We start from the raw sequence: 24,506 nt of genomic DNA, 5'->3' as shown, positions 1-24,506 counted from the left end.
AATTTTAACATTTTTCAAAAAAGTCTCTCACACTCATGAACAATGATGAGCGATCATACTACCAGTAAGCAGAATGGCAAATGGACATATGAGACATATATCTCTTAAAAGCTAATGAGGTAGAGGTCGTACTATTGCCATTAGCTTTGCTAAAAGGTGGCAAATGCTCCTCTTAAATCTGAGTCTCTCAGAAGATAAATTTCATTAGTGTAAATGGCAAGATGTTCCAATTTGAGGACGAGATGCATACTTGCCATAACATCTTAGGTTACATCTGGTCTGGGATTCTGGTTCTAGGTTTTATTATTATTAAAGAAAGGTAATACCAGACCATCTAGCTAGGCAGAAAGCTCCATTCTTCCTCCTGTCATAAAGCACTGCAGGCTTTAATAGAACTGGGCTTGCACTAGACTGTAGAAGTCGTCCCGAGTTCCTATCAGATGGGACTAGTTCTGCTAAAAAACAACACTATGTGGGAAGAACTTGCTTCTTACAGCTTAATTCATCTGCTAGGACATTGAATTTCCCCTAAATGAACGTTGTTAGGATTCTGGTGTGGTTCCGATGTGTCCATAACAGAAGGGCTCTTGGCACTTTGCAGAGAGAAAAGTGCATTCTTCCCCGTTTCTTGACGTAAGAAAAAGCTGTTGTATTGTCCAAGTGGATAGTTACTATACTTTGTTGCGGACCAGGTCCGCCAACTCCAACAACTCCCCAGTGGAAAGCAGTCAATTCTTGCAAATTGGTGAGCCACTCCCTGTGTCCAACATCCCATGGATCTTTTAAAAAGTTATGCTTTACTTCACTGCATCCATTAATATCATATGTATTATCATATTACTATTTGTTTGTATTATAAAATAAAAACATAGCAACCAATGTTATGGTTTGGAAATCAGCTGTGGGCGAATGCGAGATGAGATAAGCTTGTTTTGCTGCATTGAACTCAAATCAGAGCAGCTTTCTTGCTTCTAATTAAGCACAAGTGAATCTCAAGATATTCTATTTATATGGGACAAGCTTATTTTACGTTATACGAAGAGTTTTCAAGTCGAAATATCACTTAAATATGTATCGTTTGTGAATGAAATTGTTATTTTTTTCTTTAGTAGATGGTGCCGAGGGCATGTTTACACAGTAAACATGCCCACGGCGCCATCTACTAATGATACATATTTAACTGATATTTTGACTTAAAAACACTTTGTATAACGTAAGATAACCTTATCCCATATATGTAAACATAATATCTTGAGATTCACTTGTGGTAACTAGAAGCAAGAGAGCCGCTCTGATTTGAGTTCAATACAGCAAAACAAACTTACCTTGCCATCACCCTCAGCTGATTTCCTAACCAAAACATTTGTTAAACACAGTAAACAAAAATCAACAGATTCTATTCGATATTTTTCACTTGATCTTGTCAGAATACTATGAGCTTTACTTTTTTATCTTTTATTGGAGTGAAAACAGTGAAATGTGTTCTTTCACGCCCAATAGTTTTGATTAAAATACGTTTCTCTCAAATTTTGTTTGGTCAAGTTTGATGGTACTACGGGCAGTCCCAGGGTTACAACGGGGGTTCCATTCTCGAGACGTCGAAAGCCAAAAATCGTCGTAAGCCAGAACATCATGAAAAAATCCTAAGAAAACCTTACTTCTAATGCCTTGGGTGCATTAAAAACTATGTAACCTGCATTCTTATTGCATTTTTCATCAAAAAAAAAAAAATGATATTGTTAAGATACAATAAAGTTTTGTACATACTTACCTGGCAGATATATACTTAGCTATAGACTCGGTCGTCCCGACAGAATTTCAAAACTCGCGGCACACGCGACAGGTAGGTCAGGTGATCCACCATTCCCGCCGCTGGGTGGCGGGGTCTGGAACTATTCCCGTTTTCTAAGCCATAATTTCTCTTCCACCTGTCTCCTGAGGGGAGGCTGGGTGGGCCATTAATCGTATATATCTGCCAGGTAAGTATGTACAAAACTTTATTGTATCTTAACAATATCATTTTTGTACAAGTAACTTACCCAGCAGATATATACTTAGCTGATTGGCACCCTTGGTGGCGGGCAAGAGACAGCTAAAAACAAAATAATACTTAAACTAAATACATTAAAAAACAGGGAAAAAACAACCTATGTTCTTGGATAACATAATCCATAGTTCCTACCTTATTGGGCTGAAGACTTCATGATTACTGTCGATGAGTCTGCTTGCCTCAAGAGTTTCAACGAGGAATGAACCTATGGTTGAAAACTAACTCTTTGGATCGTGTCAATGGGGGCTAGCCCGCTTACGCGACAGAGCCTATACTGGATCGTACCAATGGGGGCGACCCACTTACATGGTAGAGCCTTGACCTTTGTCATATCAATGGAGACTCGCCCTCTTACATGACAGAGTTAAGGTTATTAACAAATCACAAAGAACACTGAAGCCAATCCCGATCACCTGACCATGTTAGTATTGTTACAATCTATGAATTGTAAGAGGGTCCCTATTCCTCTGACAATTAACCAATAAAAACAACCACCAATAAACAGTAAATTAAGCCTTAAACTAAATAGGAAGGATTAGCCTCAGCCCCACTTCTCCACACTGAATTCGCCGAAACATACGCCTGCCAGCAGCAAAGCAACTTTTTCGTACGAAATTTTAACGTCTCTTAGGTAATTCGAGGCGAACACCGAATTACATCTCCAAAATGTCGACTCTATAAGAGCCTGAAGCGACCATGTTTTGTGAAATGCCATAGACGTAGCTATGGCTCTCACTTCATGAGCTCTCACTCTGAGAACCTTGAGATGCTCTTCTTCGCACTTAAGGTGAGCTTCCCTTATTACATCTTTTATGAAGTATGTAAGGGCGTTCTTAGAAATCGCTCTTTTCGGATCTCTTACAGAGCACCAAAGACTTTCTTCTGTACCTTTCAGCAACTTCTTCTTCTCCAGTAGAACTTGAGTGCCCTGACTGGACCACAAAGTCCTTTCTAGTTCTCTCCCTGTTAATGAAGATAGTCCTTTAATCTCAAAGCTTCTTGGCCAAGGCTTTGAGGGATTTTCATTTTTCGCTAGAAAAATGGTTTTTTAAAGGAGCAAATCGCTGAATCCTTCTTAAACCCCACTTTACCCTTTTCTAAAGCTTGCAACTCGCTAATTCTCTTGGCTGTTGCCTAACGCAAAAAGGAATAATGACTTTCTCGTTAAGTCTCTAAACGAAGCTGCGTGAGACGGTACAAATTTTTCCGACATTAGGAACTTGAGGACCACATCCAAGTTCCAGCTAGGCTTCTTGATTATAAGGTCATGAAGATCTTTATTATTCGTCAGACTATTCCTCTATGTCGAAAAACTGAGGCCAGCATACTTCTGTAACCCTTCACTGTGAAACTGCCAGGTTACATTCTTTTCTCAAATATAGGAGAAAATCTGCGATTTCAGTTACAGAGGTACTGGAGGAGGATATTTTCTTTCCCTTACACCATCTTCTAAACAACTCCCACTTCGACTGATATACTTTGGAGGTGGAGACTCTTCTGGCTCTTGCAATGATCCTTCGCCACTTCTCGTGAAAAGCCCCTTGCTCTGACAAGTCCTTCGACAGTCTGAAGGCGGTCAGACTTAGAGCGGGGAGGTTTTTGTGAAACTGTCGAAGTGGGGTTGTTTGAGAAGATCGTTCCTTAGTGGAAGCGATATTGGAAAAATCCACTAAACCAGTGACTGCCAGCACCTCTGTGAACCAATCGAGAGCCGGCCAGAAGGGAGCGATGAGGGTCATTCTTGTTCCTTCCGAGCAAGCGAACTTCCTCAATACTTCTCCTACTATCTTGAAAGGAGGGAAGGCGTATGCATCCAAGCCCGTCCAATCTAGCAGAAAGCTGTCTACTGCTACTGCTTTTGAGGATCCGGGGAGATCGTGGGGGGGGGGGAGGGAATAGGTTTCTAATCTGTGATTCTTGTTGGTCGCGAACAGGTCTATATTGGGCCTTCCCCACAGAATGCCAAAGTTGTTGGCAAATCTGAGGATTGAGAGTCCATTCCGTGGGTAGGACTTGTTCTTTTCTGCTTAAACAGCTATCTGCCCGGACATTTTTCTCTCCCTGCACAAACCTTGTGAGGAGAGATCTTCCTTTCCCTGTGCCCAAATCAGCAGATCCTTTGCTGATTCGTACAGGGAAAAGGAATGCGTCCCCCCTTGTTTCTTTATATAAGCGAGGGCGTTTGTGTTGTCCGAGTGAATCTGAATCCCCAGAACCTGAGACCTGTTCTCGAAATGAACCAAAGCTAGATGATGGCTGTTAGCTCTTTCTTGTTTATGTGCCAGGACACTTGTTCTCCTTCCCCAAGTGCCTGACACTTCTTGCGAACCTAGGGTCGCTCCCCACCCTGAATCTGAGGCGTCTGCAAACAACGCTAGGCGAGGGTTCTGTAAGCGAAGGGAGATTCCCTTGCTTAGTTTCTGTGGATCTAACCACCAACGGATATTCTCCTTGATCCCTTTCGAGATTGGAAATGTATCTCCTAGATTGTTGGACTTCCCAATCCCACTTCTCCTTCAGATAAAATTGAAGGGGTCGTAGGTGAAGTCTTCCTAAGGAAACGAACTGTTCCATCGAGGAGAGGGTCCCCAGTAAGCTCATCCATCCCTCGCGGAACAATGTTCTTTCCTTAAGAAGACTGACAACCTTTTCTAAGCAGCGTTCTCTCCTTTCCTGCGAAGGATACGCTAGAAAATCCCGAGAATCCATCTGAATCCCCAGATAGACAATACTCTGCTGGGGAGTCAGCATGGATTTCTCGTGATTTACTAAAAGTCCTAAGGACTTTGTCAACTTTAGAGTAACTAATAGGTCCTCCAGACATTTTTTTTCTCCGATTGGGCTCTTATTAGCCAATCGTCCAGATATAACGACGATCCTGATCCCTTCCAGATGTAGCCAATAAGCTACATTCTTTCATGATGTCCGTAAAGACTTTTGAGGGGCAGTCGAAAGTCCGAAGCACATCGCTCGGAACTGGAACACTTTCCCTTGGAACATGAACCTCAGATACTTCCTTGCTGCCGGATGAATTGGCACATGGAAATACGCATCCTGAAGGTCCAGGGACACCATCCAGTCCCCTGGACGAAGAGCAGATAGAACAGAGGAAGACGTCTCCATTGAAAATTTCTTCTTCAATACAAAGAAATTCAGGGCACTGACGTCTAGAAACCGGTCTCCATCCCCCCGATGCTTTCGGTACCAGGAAAGGCCGATTGTATAAAATCCTGGAGACTGGAGATCTTGAACCAGTTCTACCGCTTCCTTGGAAATCATCTGTTCCACTGCTTGCAACCATAAGGCAAAGCTTTCGGACCGGATCCGAGTATCTTGCGGTCAACTCCCTTGGAGTGTCGTCAAGGGAGGATTTTCCCTGAAGGGGATCAAGTATCCTTTTTTCAGGATAGAGAGGGACCAGGAGTCCGCTCCCTTCTGCGCCCAGACTTTGGCAAAGTGGAGAAGCCTGGCGCCTACTTTCGTCTGGAGGACTTCCTGCTCATCTAGCCTTCCCGAAGGACCTTCTAGATGGTCTACTCCTTCTCTCTGGTCTGCGGACCTCTAAGAGGGGCTCTAGAAGAGGAGGCACCTCGAAAGGGCTGAACAAAAGAGGGTCTCACTTTTTTCTCTATAGGCACTGCCGGCCTAAACTTCTGGGTTGAGTGCGTGAGGAGATCCTGAGTTGCCTTCTCCGTAAGAGATTTAGAAACCTCTCTAACAGTCTCTGTGGAAAAAGGTGCGGGGATAACGGTGCAAGAAGAGATGTCCTTTGCAAAGATACTGCTCTTGCTAAGAAAGAGCTAAAGACAGATCTCTTCTTTAATACTCCCGTTCCAAAAAGAGAGGCAACTTCCACAGAACCGTCCATGACCGCTCTGTCCAGGCAAGCCAGGACGCTCGAAAGTTCCTCCATGGAAACAAAGTCAGTGTCCTGAGCTCTCTTCGCTAACGCTCCCAAAGCCCAGTCCATAAAGTTTGAAGACTTCTAGGTTTTTAAAGAGGCCCTTTAGAAGGTGGTCTAGCTCACACATGCCCCAAGTCGCCTTAGCAGACAGCAATGACTTCCTCCTAGACGAGTCCACTAAGGAAGCAAAATCCGCATCTGCGGAAGAAGTGGGCAGACCTAACCCCATAGGTTCTTTGGTCTCGTACCACCTTCCTGGTTTGCCTGTTAACTTGGAAGGAAGGCAGGGAAAAAAACTGTCTTCGGCCCGCTTCCCTTCTGGAAGTCAACCACTCTGAAAACGTCTTTAATGCCTTTTTCATACAAAGAGCGGGGCGCATCTTGACGAAGGAAGACGACTTGAGAGCTTTAGTGCTGGACATCAACGGATCCTGGTAGAAGGAGGGTCCGCAGGATGAAGGGAGTCTCCGAACTCCTTTAGCAGCAAAAGAGAAAGTCTCTTGTAGTCAGAAAAACTGCTACATCTACTGGCTCTTCGTTCTTCCGATACCTGGTCCAACTGATCCACAGAAGGAGATCGTTTTGGAGTGATCTGGCTCTTCCCGGGAGAAGAACTCCTTTCCCGAGAATGGGAGCGAGGAACATTAAGCACTTCTATACGAAGAGTGAGGCTCCTGCCTGTCGGAAACACTCTTGCGCCTACTAGACTCTTGTTGTCTAGGTTCGTCAGGTTCGTGGCGCTTGCTAGGCTCCTGGCGTCCTGATTCAGGGCGCTTGAAAAGATCCCCGCGTCCTGATTCCTGACGCTTAACAGGCTCTTGGCGCCCTAACCTAAACTTGACGCCCCTAACGTACTCCTGGCGTCCTGCTTCTGGCGTCCTAACTCCTGGCGCCCTGACTCTGGCGCCCTGACTCCTGGCGCCCTTGTCCCTGGACTCCTGGCGCCCTGACTCATGGCGTCCTGGCTCATAGCGTCCTGATTCCTGCCTTCTAGCAGAATCCTGACGTCCTGAATCCTGTGTTCTAAGAGGCTCTTGACGCCCTTTCTTGCATCTTGCTGCCTCTTCGCGCCTGTCTGGCTCCTGGCCCTGCAGACCCAAGGGATCCTGATACCTAAATCGGTTTTTCCGGTTCCTTGCACCTAAACCGATCGAGACTTCTGCTCGATTCGCGGCGTCTCAGAGGGCGCTTCGGGGAAGACAGCCTATAGGGCGAAAGGGCTCTTCTCTCAGGAGAACAACTCCTATCAGACGAGTCTCTCGACGAAGGCGATAAACGCCCTGGAGATCGTGAGGGTTCTCTCCTATACGAAGCGGGGCGCTTAGCGGAACTCTTAACAGGGAGCGAGACATCCTTCCTCCTTGTAGAGTCCTTAGCAAAAGAGCCTACGAGAGAAGCTAACTGCTCTTGCAGATTAACCAAAAACTTCTTCGTAGGATCCTGAAGAGAAGGCTCCTCTTGTCTAGTCTTCTTAGGTCCCGAAGGCCAATCCTCGGGTGGGAAAACGCTCTGGGGCTGGAGGTCAGCCGCGTCTCCTTTATGGCGCCTTCCAGGCTCTCTTCAAAGGGCGCGAAAGAGAGGCCGAACTCCATCCTCGTTTAGGAGAGGAAGAGTCTGAGGGCCGAAAAACACTCCTTTAGGACGCCTTTTCTGCGGCAATCCGAGGCAGCCTGGGACTTAACAACAGGATCTGCGAAGGGACGCCTGACCGTTGGGGATGTTCTGCATCCTCCCTGCGGCTTTCGACATTCCTCCTCCCCTGGTCCTGGGAGTTTGGAAGCGGTCTAGGCCTAGGAGCAATGAGGAACCGGTCAGACGCCCCCTCCACTGCACTGGGGGACACTGCACAAGTCACTATCACCACTCTTACCTTGGTTTAGAGCTCGTAGCCGAGCTTGAAGTTTCTTAATTGAAGCTTTTACATTTTCCCTCTCTGACGAAGAATCTTTGGATTCAGAACAGGGAGAAGCAGCTGAGGCTAAGGGAAAATTGTTAGAAGGAGAGTTAATTTCTTGTTCTAAGGAGCAAGATCTACTAGATGACCTAGCTGAAGCCTTTCTCACTCTATCTCTCTCAAGCTTCCTAACATATGATGATAATTCCTTCCATTCAAGCTCCGTAAGGTTCTCGCATTCAACACAGGTGTTAATAAAAGAACATTCATTCTCCCTGCATTTAGCGCAAATACTATGAGGATCTAATGCCGATTTAGGCAGCCTAACCTTACAATCTTCCCTACTGCAAACTCTAAACATAGGTGAAGCCTTAGCGTCAGACATCGTGAAAGAGTAGTCAAAACCAAAGTCGAAAAACAGTCCACAATAAGCGTATGCCAAGCCAGAGAAAAAACAGAATATGTCACCAAAAAACCAATCCAAATTCTCGGCAAACGAGTTGAAATCCAAGATGGAGGAACGAACAATAGGTGTTGTTCGTTCAACCGACAGAGAAATTATGGCTTAGAAAACGGGAATAGTTCCAGACCCCGCCACCCAGCGGCGGGAATGGTGGATCACCTGACCTACCTGTCGCGTGTGCCGCGAGTTTTGAAATTCTGTCGGGACGACCGAGTCTATAGCTAAGTATATATCTGCTGGGTAAGTTACTTGTACAAAACTTCAAATATAGACTATTTTGCATTTTTTATGTCATATTTCATCTGCCAGATCAGTGTTGTAGGCGTCGTAACCCTGGAACATGCGTCATAACCCTGGAAATAATTTCTGATGAATATAATTAAAAAGTGCTTTAACCTCGGAACGTCGTAAGCCGAGCCTGTCGTAACCCGGGGACTACCTGTATACCGAATTTTGCGAGTTTCATCCACATTGCCGACGCACGATAATAACTTAAAGGTTAAATTTACTAGTACAGTGTTACCTCGACATACGAAAGTCCCAGTTTACGAAAAATTCAAGTTACGAAAGCAAATATGAAGATTTTTTTGGCTCTACATACGAAAATAATTCAGGTTGCGAAAGGTGGTTGCTGTAAAGTCCCGAGATTCGCCCGGACCACCGATAACAATTTTAAAACTCGTGCACCGCCAACTGAGTAGACTCGCCACCATCCTCCAGCTCTCCCATTGGTTCCTGATGCTAGTCACTGCCATAAGATCCTGCTCTCCTATTGGTCAGCATCTCTCCCATCGTGCTCTACGTAAAGGCGTCCTTCGCCCACTGCTTCGCACCAGCATTTGTGTACACACGCGGAATTCGTTCGTTCACATATACTACTTGATAACTTTGCCTTGTATCCCACACATGTTCAAAACAAACTACAGTGGTACCTCGACATACAAAAGGCTCAACTTACGAAAAATCAATACGAAAGCAAATACGAAAAATTTTACAGCTCTCCATACGAAAAGTTTTCAAGATATGAAAGGTTGTTGCTGTAAAGTCCCGAGATTCGCCCAGACCACCGAGAACAATTTTAAAACTCCGCGCCGCCACTGAGTAAACTCGCCACCATCCTCCGCTCTCCCATTGGTTTCCTGATGCTAGTCACCCCATAAGATCCTGTTCTCCTATTGGTCCAGCATCTACCCCTTGTGCTTTAAGTATTCTATGGAATAAAATAAAAGGATGCTGTAAATTGAAAAACTTACTCATGCAATACATTTAATAAAAAAAAACATTAGGTGAAGATAGAATAAAGAATAGAAATGAATGGTTATTATACTGTTTGGTAGTTTCAGTAGTTGAAGAGAGATAATGAAAATTTATGGCTTACTGTGTACTAGGAAAAGTGATTGCTTGGCGATCGTTCGATACTCGTAAGTGCTGGATGTAAACAGATGTTTGGAAGCTTTTTTTTTTTTATTATAGTTAATGGTTACTTAATAATTATTTGAAATGAGTACATGCAATACAATTTAATAAAAAAATTGTGAATTAGATATCATAAAATATAAAATAAATCCAGACCTGCTGATCGTGGAAGCCAGAACAAATACGTATTTTTTAGAATCTCTGTTTTAATATTATGTTACGTATCTATGTTTCATTATTAAGCGATCAGTCAACCTAAACTCGGTATTCATCCATTACGGGTAAAATATTCGAACTAAAGAAGAGAAATGAATGGTTATTATACTGTTTGGTAGGTTTCATTGAGTTGAAGAGAGACACTAATGTAAAATTTATGGCGTTACTGGGTGACCCTAGAAAAGTGATTGCTTGGCGGGTTCGTTCCGGTACTCGTAAGAGCTGAATGTAAACAATCGATTGGAAGGTTTTTTTTTTTTTTTCTTTGTGTATTATAGTTAATGATTAATTTATAATTATTTGAAATGAGTACATACTGATTATTTATACATTTTATTGGCATATTCTACGGCTTTAGCTTCTTAGGTTAGATGTCAGAATCATAGACTAGGCTACAGTAGCAAACCGCTAACATAAGCTAGGCTTATTGCTAAGGGACATATGCTAAAGTCCTAATATATGCAGTAAAAATTGGGTTGAACATTACATGCAGTTGAATATTACTCAAGTATGTACAGTATTTTGCCTTTCTGGAGTCATATTTCTTCTGTCGGATCGGCGTCGTAACCCTAGAACATGTGTTGTAGGCCTGGAAATATAATTTACTGGGGTGTTTTTGGAGGGCTTGCAACGGATTAGCCATTTTACATGTAAAATATGGTCCAAGATACAAAAACCTCATGATACGAAGGGCGCCTCGGAACGGATTAATTTCGTATCTCGAGGTATTACTGTATTACTCAGAAAAGGGGAAAGGACAAAGGCAAGGCAAACATGTTTTGACATGATTGTAGTGTGTGTGTTCTGCTATCCTCTTGCAGATCGATCACACCCAGATTCGAGATAGACGATGCTTTATGAGAAAAAAACATATTTTTTGAAACACCCCTTGGGTTGTGCTCAACCCAGCTAACCTATCCAGGGATATTTCCATATATGTAAACCGAAGGGGAATTTTTTAGCTGATAATAATTTTGGCCTCTCATGGGTTCGAACCACCGCCCAGTGAACAGAGAAGAAATCAAGACTTGAGACATTATCGATTTGGCTAACAAGCAAGGTTATAAGTCTATACCAACTCCAACCTTACAAATCACTGACAAACTCAGGTATTCATAATTAGAATCGATATCCAACCCCCTCTACCATGTTAACAAATTTGAACGTTTGCCACACATAACCAATTATAAATAATTATCGTATCACTGTGATTCATAAAAATGATTCAAGGTACAAATGTCCTTTAACCCTCTTACGCCGAAGCCCTAAAAATCAAAACCTCTCCCGTATGCCGGCGCCGGTTTGGAGTGAGCGCGGAAGTGGAAAAAATAATTTTTTCAAAAAATCACAGCGCGCTTAGTTTTAAAGATTAAGAGTTCATTTTTGGCTCATTTTTTTGTTATTGCCTGAAGTTTAGTATGCAATCACCAGAAATGAAAAATAATATCATTATCACATGTAAATAATGCGAGATATGGTAGCGAAAAAAAAAATTCATAGATAATTGTATTCAAATCACGCTGTGCAAAAAACGGTCAAAGCTAACGAGTTACTTTTTTTTTCGTTGTATTTTACACTAAATTGCAATCATTTTGATATATAATACATAGTAAAACAATAAAAGCAACACCGGAAAAATATTATCACAAAATGATGTACGAATTCGTAACACGCGGACGTAAAAAAAATGTTATTTTCAAAAATTCACTGTAATTCTAAATATTGTTCTAGAGACTTCCAATTTATTTCAAAATTAAGACAAATTATTTAATATTACGATACTGTAAGAGTTTTAGATTAGAATTGCAGATTTCGACCATTTCGGACGAGTTAAATTTGACCGAATGTCGAAATTTGTATATATATATTTTTGATATGCACATATTTCGGAGATGGGAAAAGCTACAACCTTCACTTATTTTTTATGTATTCTTCATGAATTTGCGCACATATTGATATATGAAACTCTATAAAACGGCTAATATGAAAAGGAGCAAATATTAGGATAATGCGATGTACGTATTTCGGAGACTTGCGGCCGCGAATCGGCGCGCGGAGTGAAGGTAAATATATTTTTCAAAAATTCACCATAAATCACAATATTGTTCTAGAGACTTCAAATTTGTTTCAAAATGAAGAAAAATGACTGAATATTACTAGCCGTAAGAGTTTTAGCTTACAATTGCGTTTTCAACTATTTCGGTAGAGTCAAATTTGACCGAACGTGATTTTTTTTCTATTTATCGTGATTTATATGCAAATATTTCAAAAAAAGAGAAAAGCTACAACATTCAATAATTTTTAGTTGTATTCTACATGAAATTGCGCACATTTTCATATATAAAACTTTATGTAACAGCTAATTTTAATGGTGCAAACATTTCGACAATCGCACACAAAAAAATTCTGATTTTTTCGAAAAGTTACCGCGCGGACGTAAGTTTTTTTAAATTTTTTTTTTTTTTTTCATAAATTCACCATAAATCGAAATATTGTGCTAGACTTTTCCAATTCGTTGCAAAATTAAGGTAAATGATTGAATATTACTAGAATATAAGAGTTTTTAGCTACAATTGCGGTTTTTCGACCATTTCGGTAGAGTCAAAGTTGACCGAAAGTTTGAAATTTGTGCACTTAACGTTATTATATGAAAATATTTTGAACTGATAAAAGCTACAACCATGGGTTGTTTTTGCTGTATTGTGCATGAAATTGCGCACATTTCCATATATAAAACTTTATGTAACGGCAAATTTAAAAGGGTGCTAACATTAGGACAATTGCACGAAAAAAATTATCGGAAGAGTTATCGCACGAACGTAAGGAAAAAGTTTTTTCATAAATTCACCATAAATCAAAATATTGTGCTAGAGACATCCAATTTGTTGCAAAATAAAGGCAAATGATTGAATATTATTATAATATGATATTGTTATAATACAATAAAGTTTGTTCATACTTACCTGGCAGATTATATATATAAAAAGCTGTATTTTTTTTTTTTCTGAAGTCCGACAGAATTTCAAAAACTTCTGACACACGCAGTGGTCGGCCAGGTGGTTAGTACCCATTCCCGCCGCTGGGAGGCGGGTATCAGGAACCATTCCCATTTTCTATTCATAATTTTTATTTCCACTATCCCCTGAGGGGAGGTGGGTGGGTACTTGATTATATATATCTGCCAGGTAAGTATGAACAAACTTTATTGTATTATAACAATATCATTTTGTTCATGAAACTTACCTGTCAGATATATATATAGCTGAATCCCACCGTTGGAGGTGGGAAGGGACAGAATAGAAGGATTTTGGGAAACAAATGCATGCAGATGATTTACATCTTGGTTCCACCTGTTAGCATAGCTGACTTCGTGATTACTGTCACCCAAGTCTGCTTCTGCTTTACTAGAGTTGCCAGCGAGGTAGAGACCTATAAAGCTGGTGCACTCCAGATGATCTGTCAACGGGGGCGTGACCACAATGTGACTAGACCATATTGACCATACCATGAGGGCTAAGAAGTAAAATAAATATATATATATAAATATATATATCACCACCTGACCAACCTAGCCAAAGTTAAGGTGTGTTAACTAAGGCCTAAGAGTTAAGAAGTCGCCGTTGTCGGCAACTCAACAACTAAATTAAGAGCTCTTCCTAACCATTTTCTACAGGATAGGATGAGTGGTACTTCTTGCCCCCAAGATTGTGTCTGCAGACACGTATGGCCCTGAGCGAGCAGCAGATCTCATATGCCATCTTCACATCTCGCAGGGAGTGTGAAGTGAACACAGAGTTGCTTCGCTAAAACATGTACTCAGGATGTTGCTGAGTGCCATGCTCTGTTGAAATGCTTCTGAGGCCGCCGCCCTCACCTCGTGAGCATTCAGATCAAAAGATTTCAAATCTTTGTGCAAACACAATGAAGGAGCATTTTTGAAAGAACTCCTTAACACTAAAGCCAGGGTGTTCTTCGATATGGGCAAGTCTGGTCTTTTTCGGAACACTGCAGATTGCCCGAATGACTTCGACTTTCTTGAGTTTTATGTAGATAAAACTTGAGAGACCCGACAGGGCACAGGACTCTCTCTGGCTCCTGCCCACTAACTTGTGCCATCCTTGCTTCCAAGCTCCTGGCCCAGGACAAAACGGGTTTCCATCTTAGGCCACAACGGAAGGCTTAGAGAGCACACCGCCTTGTGTTCTCTAAAGCCAAAACTTGTGACGATGGCTTAAAATCTCACTAACCCTCTTTGTCGTATCTAGGGTGGTTAAAAGAAGGCCTTCCTGATCACATGCAAGAAGTTAACAGGTTCGAATGCTTTGACATCAAGAACTTCAGACTACGTCTAAGTTCCATATTGAAAGCTTCGATCTGGACATGCACAGTCAGTCCGTCTGTACTAAAGTCAGGTGAGCCGACCAGTTGACCAGCTTCAGACGAATCAAGGACAGCAAGGCTGTACCCTGGAAGACCATAAGGCACTATTCTTCGCTGAAGGATGAGTGTCTGGACTGCCTGGGCGATTCAATCTAAGCAAACCTTGGGGGGGTGTATCAACGCAACCCAACGTCGTCAGCAAATCAACTCCTGACTCGAGCTTCTGGTGCCAGGAGAAAGGACGAGGAGCAAAAAGGCGATTCAGTCCCGAAGGAAGAATGCCTGACAGTCCAACCTGGTCTCATGTTTACACGATCATCGGGGGTGTGTATAAACGGAAAAGCAAACCGACTTCGTCAACAAGAAACTCAGGGCTACTATATCGCCTGATCTCGCACGAGTGTCTGACTCCAAGAAAACAGGTGAGACAAAAAGTAAGATGGTGAGCGAGTTTCGAGATTCCACAGAACTCAAAGATCGTGAAGGGCTTTGTTGTTTGACAGAAGCAAATCTCTGAGCCCAAAGGCCGTCAACAACATATTTGCGTATTCTTTAATAGTTGTGACTGCCAGCGTATCCCATTCTTCAGACGGAAATGGAACGTGAGGTAATCTTATTCCTGTCAACATCTCGATAGTCTGAACGTAGTCAGACTCAGAGCGGAGAGGTTATAGGTACCTTTCGAGTTTAGAGTAGACCGACTCTCTCGGAAAAGGTCCTGAAAGTGAACTAGGAAGGATGTGACCTCTGTGAATCCCGGATCCTGAAGGCCAACATGGGCGATCAGCGTCATTGTCGCTCCCTGTGACGTCATAAATCCCTCTTATTACATTTCCTAAGCGATTGAAAAAGGGGAAAAGAGACTAAACATCCATCCCCGTTCAATATCATAGGGACGGCGTTTAATGGTACCGATCCCGGATCGAGAATAAGGGAACAGAGAAGAAGAAGCCTCTTCGTCCTCAACATATCGAAGAGAAGAATGAAAGGGCGTCCCTAAAGTCTCCACAACTCTCAACTTACTTCTAAGAAAGATTCCACTCGGAAGTCAATAGTTGCTGCCGCGATCGAGACGATTCGTACGGACTTTTGCAATCCTGTAACGAACCTCTAGAGGATCGTTACATTCTACGCCTGTTGTTATAATAGGCTCTTTCTCGTAAACTCGAACAGGGACCGAGAGAAGATACTTCTCAAGATATGAGAGAGCTGTGGAATATCAGAGTTGATCTGGACCACTGGTTCCAAAAAACTCGTTTCGAGGACTGGAGGACGACGAATTGCTTTTACTTCTTTCAGATTAAGATCCCGGACATCTGAACCCTATCCAGATGTCCGGCACCTTCTTTCTATCACCTCAGGTGATAGACGCACTGAGATGTTCAGAATCATTCCTAGATCTTGAATAATATTTCAGTTTCCCTCGGTAGGAAAAAACTGTGGAGGTCTGAATTGCAGTCTATTCGGGGAAACAAACTTCTTCAGGAAGGAAATGGTCCCCAGCAAGCTCATCCATTCCCTCCCCGAGAATGCTTACTTCCCTAATAAGGCTGCGCTTTGCCTAAGCAGGAGAGCATATAAAAGTGCAATGTTGCGGTAGACTCGTAGTTCTATACCGTGCGGTAACGAGCACCGAAAGGATTAAGAGATAACTCTGTTGAACATAGTAAGCAAAACGAATGCAAACGTTTATTCATTCACGTAAGAAATCCCCTCAATCTTAGGCTAAAGTCCGTGATTGTAGGACAGAGATACAGTTAGTCAGTCAATCCCGCAGGAGAGACGTAACCGCCAGCACAGAGATACGGTAGTCAGTCAATCCCGCAGGAGAGAGAGACGTAACCTACCGCGCATGACAGCGCACGATCTGTTACTGGCTCGGTTGGACTCAGACTGGAGGACAGACACAGCAGCAGCCAGCAGCTTACGAACGTCCGGCTCTTAACTTTATGTCTGGTTGCCAGCTACCCTATTCTACGAAGGAAATAGGTCCGTTATTTTTTGAGCAGAAAGAGACTCTCAAGCTGGTATATTTAAGCGAAACAGAAAACGCTAATATATAGATGCGTTTGTGTCCGCTAAATATATACAGTACCCGTCAAAAAAACTGTCGTGGTAGCTATTTCGTAAGAAAAAAACATGTTGCGGAAAAGAAAATATTAATTAAAAATGATATTGTTATGATACAATAAAGTTTGTTCATACTTACCTGGCAGATATATATATAGCTGTATTTTCTGAAGTCCGACAGAATTTTAAAAACTTCCGACACACGCAGTGGTCGGCCAGGTGGTTAGTACCCATTCTCGCCGCTGGGAGGCGGGTATCAGGAACCATTCCCATTTTCTATTCATAATTTTTATTTCCACTGTCCCTGAGGGGAGGTGGGTGGGTACTTGATTATATATATCTGCCAGGTAAGTATGAACAAACTTTATGTATCATAACAATATCATTTTGTTCATGAAACTTACCTGTCAGATATTATATAGCTGAATCCCACCTTTGGAGGTGGGAAGGGACAAGAATAGAAGGATTTTGGGAAAACAAATGCATGCAGATGATTTACATCTTGGTTCCACCTGTTAGCATAGCTGGCTTCTGTGGTTTACTGCCACCCGTAATCTGCTTGTGGTCTACTAGAGTTGCCAGCGGCGGGTAGAGGTGACCTATATAGCTGGTGGGCACTCCAGATTGATCTGTCAAACAGAGGCGAGACCACGGACGTGACTAGGACCATATTGACGCCATACCATGAGGGCTTAAGAAAAAATATAAATATATATAATATAAAATAAATAAATACATATTATATAATATATATATATATTAATATACATATAATAGATACATAGATATATAGATATATATATTATTATATATATAGCACCATATTAACCAAGATAATATATATATATATATCCACACCTGACCAAACCTTAGCCAAAGGTTAAGGGGTTGGTTAACTAAGGCTTAAGAGTTAAAGAAGTCGCCGTTGTCCGGCGACTCAACAACTAAATTAAGAGCTCTTCCTAACCATTTTCTACAGGATAGATGAGTGGTACTTCTTGCCCCCAAGATTGTGTCTGCAGACACGTATGGCCCTAGCGAGCAGCAGATCTCATATGCCCATCTTCACATCTCGCAGGGAGTGTGAAGTGAACACAGTTGCTTCGCTAAAACATGGGACCTCAGGTGTTTGCTGAGTGCCATGCTCTGTTGAAATGCTTCCGAGGCCGCGCGCCCTCACCTCGTGAGCATTCAGATAAAAAGATTTCAAATCTTTGTGCAAACACAATGAAGGAGCATTTTTGAAAGAACTCCTTAACACTAAAGCCAGGGTGTTCTTCGATATGGGCAAGTCTGGGGTCTTTTTCGGAACACTGCAGATTGCCCGAATGACTTCGACTTTCTTGAGTTTTATGTAGATAAAACTTGAGAGACCCGACAGGGCACAGGACTCTCTCTGGCTCCTGCCCACTAACTTGTGCCATCCTTGCTTCCAAGCTCCTGGCCCAAGGACAAAACGGGTTTCCATTCTTAGGCCACAACGGAAGGCTTAGAGAGCACACCGCCTTGTGTTCTCTAAAGCCAAAACTTGTGACGATGGCTTAAATTTCACTAACCCTCTTTGTCGTATCTAGGGTGGTTAGAAGAAGGCCTTCCTGATCACATGCAAGAAGTTAACAGGAAGGAGAGGTTCGAATGCTTTGACATCAAGAACTTCAGACTACGTCTAAGTTCCATATTGAAAGCTTCGATCTGGACCTGCGCAGTCAGTCCGTCTGTACTAAAGTCAGGTGACCGAGCAGAATTTTACCAGTCCAGACGAATCAAGGACAGCAAGGCTGTACCCTGAAGACCATAAGGCACTATTCTTCGCTGAAGGATGAGTGTCTGGACTGCCTGGGCGATTCAATCTAAGCAAACCTTGGGGTGTATCAACGCAACCCAACGTCGTCAGCAAATCAACTCCTGACTCGAGCTTCTGGTGCCAGGAGAAAGGAGCGAGGAGCAAAAAGGCGATTCAGTCCCGAAGGAAGAATGCCGACAGTCCAACCTGGGTCTCATGTTACACGATCATCGGGGGTGTTATAAACGCAACCGACTTCGTCAACAAGAAACTCAGGGCTACTAAATGTCGCCTGATCTCGCACGAGTGTCTGACTCCGAGAAAACAGGTTGAGACAAAAAGTAGATGGTGAGCAAGTTTCGAGATTCCACAGAACTCAAAGATCGTGAAGGGCTTTGTTGTTGACAGACGCAAATCTCTGAGCCAAGGCTGTCAACAACATATTTGCATATTCTTTAATAGTGTGACTGCAGCTTATCCCATTCTTCAGACGGAAATGGAAGACGGTAATCTTATTCCTGTCAACATCTCGATGGTCTGAACGTAGTCAGACTCAGAGCGGAGAGGTTATAGGTCCTTGGAAAGTGAACTAGGAAGGATGTGACCTCTGTGAATCCCGGATCCTGAAGGCCAACATGGGGCGATCAGCATCATTGTCGCTCCCTGTGACGTCATAAATCCTCTTATTACATTTCCTAAGCGATTGAAAAAGGGGAAAAGAGACTAAACATCCATCCCCGTTCAATATCGTAGGATGGCGTTTAATGGTACCGATCCCGGATCGAGAATAAGGGAACGAGAAGAAGAAGCCTCTTCGTCCTCAACATATCGAAGAGAAGAATGAAAGGGCGTCCCTAAAGTCTACACAACTCTCAACTTACTTCTAAAGAAAGATTCCACTCGAAGTCAATAGTTTGCTGCCGTCGATCGAGACAATTCGTACGGACTTTTGCAATCCTGTAAACGAACCTGTAGAGGATCGTTACATTCTACGCCTGTTGTTATAATAGGCTCTTTCTCGTAAACTCGAACAAGGACCGAGAGAAGATACTTCTTAAGATATAGAGAGCTGTGAATATCGAGTTGATCTGGACCACTGGTTCCCAAAAACTCGTTTCGAGGACTGGAGGGACTACCGAATCGCTTTTACTTCTTTCAGATTAAGATCCCGGACATCTGAAACCCTATCCAGATGTCCGGCACCTTCTTTCTATCACCTCAAGTGATAGACGCACTGAGAGATGTTCAGAATCATTCCTAGATCTAGAATAATATTTCAGTTTCCCAGTAGGAAAAAACTGTGGTCTGAATTGCAGTCTATTCGGGGAAACAAACTTCTTCAGGAAGGAAATGGTCCCCAGCAAGCTCATCCATTCCCTCCCCGAGTATGCTTACTTCCCTAATAAGGCTGCGCTTTGCCTAAGCAGGAGAGCATATAAAAGTGCAATGTTTGCGGTAGACTCGTAGTTCTATACCGTGCGGTAACGAGCACGAGAAAGGATTAAGAGATAAACTCTGTTGAACATAGTAAGGCAAAACGAATGCAACGTTTATTTTCATTCACGTAAGAAATCCCCTCAATCTTAGGCTAAAGTCCGTGATTGTAGGACAGAGATACAGTTAGTCAGTCAATCCCGCAGGAGAGACGTAACCGTCAGCACAGAGATACGGTTAGTCAGTCAATCCCGCAGGAGAGAGAGACGTAACCTACAAGCGCATGACAGCGCACGATCTGTTACTGGCTCGGTTGAACTGGAGGAGGACAGACACAGCGTGACAGCAGCAGCCAGCAGCTTACGAACGTCGTCTCTTAACTTTATGTCTGGGTTGCCAGCTACCCTATTCTACGAAGAAATAGGTCCGTTATTTTTGAGCAAAAAGACTCTCAAGCTGGTATATTTAAGCGAAACAGAAAACGCTAAATATATAGATGCGTTTGTGTCGTCAGAACACTACCATACAACGGTAAAAGATAAATCGGAAACTCCTGGAAGGCTGCAGGGAGTAACAATTAAATGTCCTTAAAATAGACAATAGACGTCTCGGTTGCCATCCGAAGAGGTAACTACAGCAAGCTATATGACTTGAACCACCAGAAGTAAAATAACGCAAGGCAAAATATGAAATTATATCACAATAAAAGTTTGTTCATACTTACCTGCAGACATATATAGCTGAATTCGAAATACAGCTACATACAGATCTGACAAGGCAAGTTTCATGAACAAAACTTAAGAGAATCGAAGCAGTCAGCTCAAGCTTCTTATGTTTATTGGACATAAGCGTTCATTGACGTAGTCTACAAGTCTATTTCTTGTACGAGTCTGCGAATGACGAATAAGAGCTCTTCCGAATCTTGTCAATAAGGGCTTATTCGCTTACGCAATATCAAGTTAATGAGATGTTTGTCAATGAGAACTAACCCATTTACGGGACAAAGAGATATTTTGTCAATGAGGGGATACCCACTTACTTGACAAAACGAAAGTATATTGTCAATGGGGAAAGTCACTGAATTGACAAAACGTAATCCAGGAAGTCGAGCATTTAATTTTTCCGATTCCCGTCTCAAACGAGGAAGGGGGCAAGAATCCTGTTAAGAGACTGGGCTTACGGCAGGTAGAACGACGATGTTCAATTCGGCAGCGTAGTCCTGACTAGAAACTAACAAAATCTATCATCTGAAAAAACCCTTTCAGATGGGCTAAAAAGCTTGCAAAATTATCCTGGGAAGAGGAAGAAACTCTCCAACCAGCTTCCTCTTCCCGTACCACAACTAATGCCTGCTAAAGCTTAAAATTTATTGGCAGTATGGCAAAGGAAGTCCTGTCTTGCGCTTTCCTGAAGAGCGTCCTTTTGATGAGTGCCTTTGCAAGAATCCTACTGAACGTTGCCGAGAGTCCTGACGTGCAGGACATCGAGCCTTACATAACCCGTAACGTGCCTTATCGCCAAAGTCTTGACTGCGGTAGTGGCAACTTAAATTTATTGGCAGAATGGCAAAGGTTGCGGTAGAGCAAACGAGATCTTCCCTTGAGCTTTCCTTAACTCCATCCACCTATGCGAAAAGCAATATTAATTGACAGAGACCTCTTGAATTCACGAAACCCGATGTCTTGCTGGGTTTCGAAGAAGAAGTTGTCTGTTCACTTTAGCTTCCTCCGAAGCACTGCTACTTCACATTCTTTGCAGGTGAGGTAGAAGGTATCACCGAAGGTAGAGGTAAAAATTCTTTAGGCCCAAATCTGAAACAAGAGCTTGAAGAGTTCAACAGAAACGTTCAGCCAGGCGACACACCTGGCGTGCGCTGGTGCACGCTCGGCGTCCACTGGCGCGCGCTCGGCGTCCACTGGAGCGCGTTCATGCGTCCACTGGCGCGCGCTGCTCGGCGTCCACTGGCGCGTGCTTGGCCTGCACACCGCGCGCTCCTGGAATCCATCCGAGCGTCCCGGCGTCCGCTCTCAAAAGCTTCCTGCTACTATGACTTCTTTACGTATTTCTCGTGGAAAGACGGACACGAGTTCAGGCGACGTTCGCCTTCTTACTTCTCACTGAAACGCATAACGAGAGAGAGAGAGAGAGAGAGGACGTGAAGCGTCCTCTTCTATAAAGCTTCTATTTAGAGGGCGCGAGTCCTTCCGAAAGCTCCAACCCCTGCATGGGGAGGACGCTTCGGAGGACGAGAAGCAATCTTTCAGGATTCGTGCACGCGCACGCACTTTGGCAGTCTGGGGATTTTCATCAGAAACTGCCGAAGGCACGCCAGATCGGTGGGGGTGGGGGTTCCTTGTAACCCTCCTTAGGCTTTCGACATGCTCCCTCCCCGGGGTCCTGGGAGTCAAGCAGAGGTCCCGGCCTAGAGGCGAAACGAGGCCGATCTGACGCACCCTCCACTACACAAGGGGTATCACTGCACTTCTGCACTTCACTTTTACTCTCTAAAGCAAGCACTTTCGATTCTAAGTTTACGAATCGAAAGAGTATCAGAGAAAAAGGGCAATTCCTCTACAGACACTGCTTAGGGTCCCAGAAGGCAACACTGCAGGGTTAGGAGTAACAATTACAGAAGTAGCACTTCACAGCAATGAAGGAGAGCGAGCACCTCTCGTAGACATATTCATAGCCCGTAGGCTATACTACAGGGTTAGGCAAAATAAAGTCTACAGGAAGGTTAGCAGGTTCACTACCCTGACTTTTGTTACTGATTAATTGCGTACATACGAATCATACGTCTTCCTTACGGAATTAGACATGTTTACTGATTAATTGCGTACATACGAATCATACGTCTTCCTTACGGAATTAGACATGTTTACTGATTAATTGGCGTACATACGAATCATACGACTTCCTTACGGGAATAGACAAAGTCCTCACACTCCTTACATGACAAATCTCAACAAAGAAGCAAGACCCATACCCATCGTGCATACCTACCAATGTGCGGATCTACCGAAGCTTTCGGTAGCCACACCCTATCTTTGCAGACAACCCCGTCTGAAACTAGCCTAACTAGATTCAGATATTTATGCAAAAATGAATCAAATTCAAATCAATTTAAGATAGCGTATGCCTAGCCACAAATCCAAGTAAATAAATCAAAAGACAATTAGGATACTTAGGGCAATGAAGTTTCAAAATCCTAAGACGGAGGTACTGAAAACAGGTGGTTTTTTCAGCACCGGCGACAGAAAAATTATGAATAGAAAATGGGAATGGTTCCTGATACCCGCCCCCTCCAGCGGCGGGAATGGGTACTAACCACCTGGCCGACCACTGCGTGTGTCGGAAGTTTTTAAAATTCTGTCGGACTTCAAAAAATACAGCTATATATATATCTGACAGGTAAGTTTCATGAACAAAATCAATGGTTAGTAATAAAAAAAAAAAATAGGTTAACACTCACCAACGCCTAGCCTAATATTTAATAGGCATTCCCCGACGTTTCCGAACTTCTTTAAGCCTATTGGGGACGGAATCTGCAAGTTTTTGCAGGAGCTTCTCGTCAAGGTTGTCCCAGATACGTTTCAACTCTGTCTCTAACTTTTCAGTTGTTGTCGTGTCAAGTCCTGTAATTTTCTTTTCATATCGCCCAAAGATTTTCAATAGGCGAAATATCTGGGGAATTACCTGGCCAGTCTTGTATAAAATCAATTCCACAGTCCTTGAACCAATTAATATTTTTGTTTCGCAGTATGCGAAGGCGCTCCGTCCTGCTGAAAAATACTTGTTTTTAACTGAGCTCAAAAGATTCCTCCAAATTTCTCGTTCAACAGTTGTGTAATACGGTCCTTATTAACAGTATTGTTACAGGTATATTACCAAATTACCTTTACCACCATAACCAAAACAACCCCATACCATTACATAAGAAGGGAATTTCACACACGTGGCAAGGTACTTGGGGTCCAGGGGGTCTGATGTCGACTTTTCGCCACACACACTTTCCCTTATTGTCCGAAACAAAAAAACTTGCTTCGTCACTCCATAGCACTTGACGCCATTTTGCCAGAGCCCAGTCTTTGTAAGAACGTGCAAAATTTAGTCGAGTCTTCTTTTGTTCAGTGGTTATCAGCGGCTTCTTACGCGCCTTCACTTTTGAATATTTCAAGTCCTTGCTCAAGCGCCGCTGTATGGTCGTAACAGAAGCTCCTGCCACTATATCTGGATTTGCAACCTTAAGTTCTCTGGCAGTAAGGGTCGGATTGACTTCAATATCCCTGCCCAGCACTCTTAAACCCCTGTTACTAATGATACGTGGCCTCCCAGAACTTGTAGAAGCACGAGGTACTTCCTGGTCTCCATTGTCGTGGTATTTTTTCAAAATGCGCTGCACAGTTCGCTGGTTTACACCAATTTTCTTACTAATTTTGCCAGTTTTATAACCTTCACTGTGTAACTGCACAACTCGTACAGGATTTTCAAATGAGGTATACCCTGTAGACATAGTACACTAGCGTACACACACACTTTCACAAGAAAATTCTGGAAGCGTGATCCAAAAATCAGGCAGGTCACGATCGATGTCTACTGTTCATAAATCACTTAAGACACTGACCGATAACTTTTGGTTACTTTTTCCCACACTGTGAGTGAGACAAATGACTCAGTTGTGTTGCCAATTAGTCAGTTTCTCCCAGCCGATTTTTTCCCCATAGATATGGGGGTCGCCTTATTCGCGGCAAAAAAACTGTCGCGTTTTGAAGCGCGACAATTATTTTGACGCGCAGTGTAGATGCGTTTGTGTCGTCAGAACACTACCATACAACGGTAAAAGATAAATCGGAAACTCCTGGAAGGCTGCAGGGAGTAACGATTAAATGTCCTTAA

The 24,506-nt window shown here is 43.0% G+C and overlaps 1 protein-coding gene across 1 annotated transcript in view; it reads right to left on the bottom strand.

Moving 5' to 3' along the window:
• The window catches only part of LOC135202177 (spermine oxidase-like), a 98,100-nt gene extending 73,977 nt beyond the window's left edge, over positions 1-24,123 (bottom strand). The window contains exon 1 of the mRNA XM_064231431.1: positions 23,773-24,123. Coding sequence (XP_064087501.1) covers positions 23,773-24,123 — 351 coding nt within the window. The remainder of the gene's footprint in view (positions 1-23,772) is intronic.
• Between the last annotated feature and the right edge of the window lie 383 nt (positions 24,124-24,506).

This window comes from Macrobrachium nipponense, chromosome 30, assembly GCF_015104395.2.
Source record: "Macrobrachium nipponense isolate FS-2020 chromosome 30, ASM1510439v2, whole genome shotgun sequence".
NCBI classification, from domain to species: Eukaryota; Metazoa; Arthropoda; class Malacostraca; order Decapoda; family Palaemonidae; genus Macrobrachium; species Macrobrachium nipponense.
The sequence above is the reverse complement of the archived record's forward strand: the minus strand, read 5'-3'. Positions and strand labels throughout refer to the sequence as shown.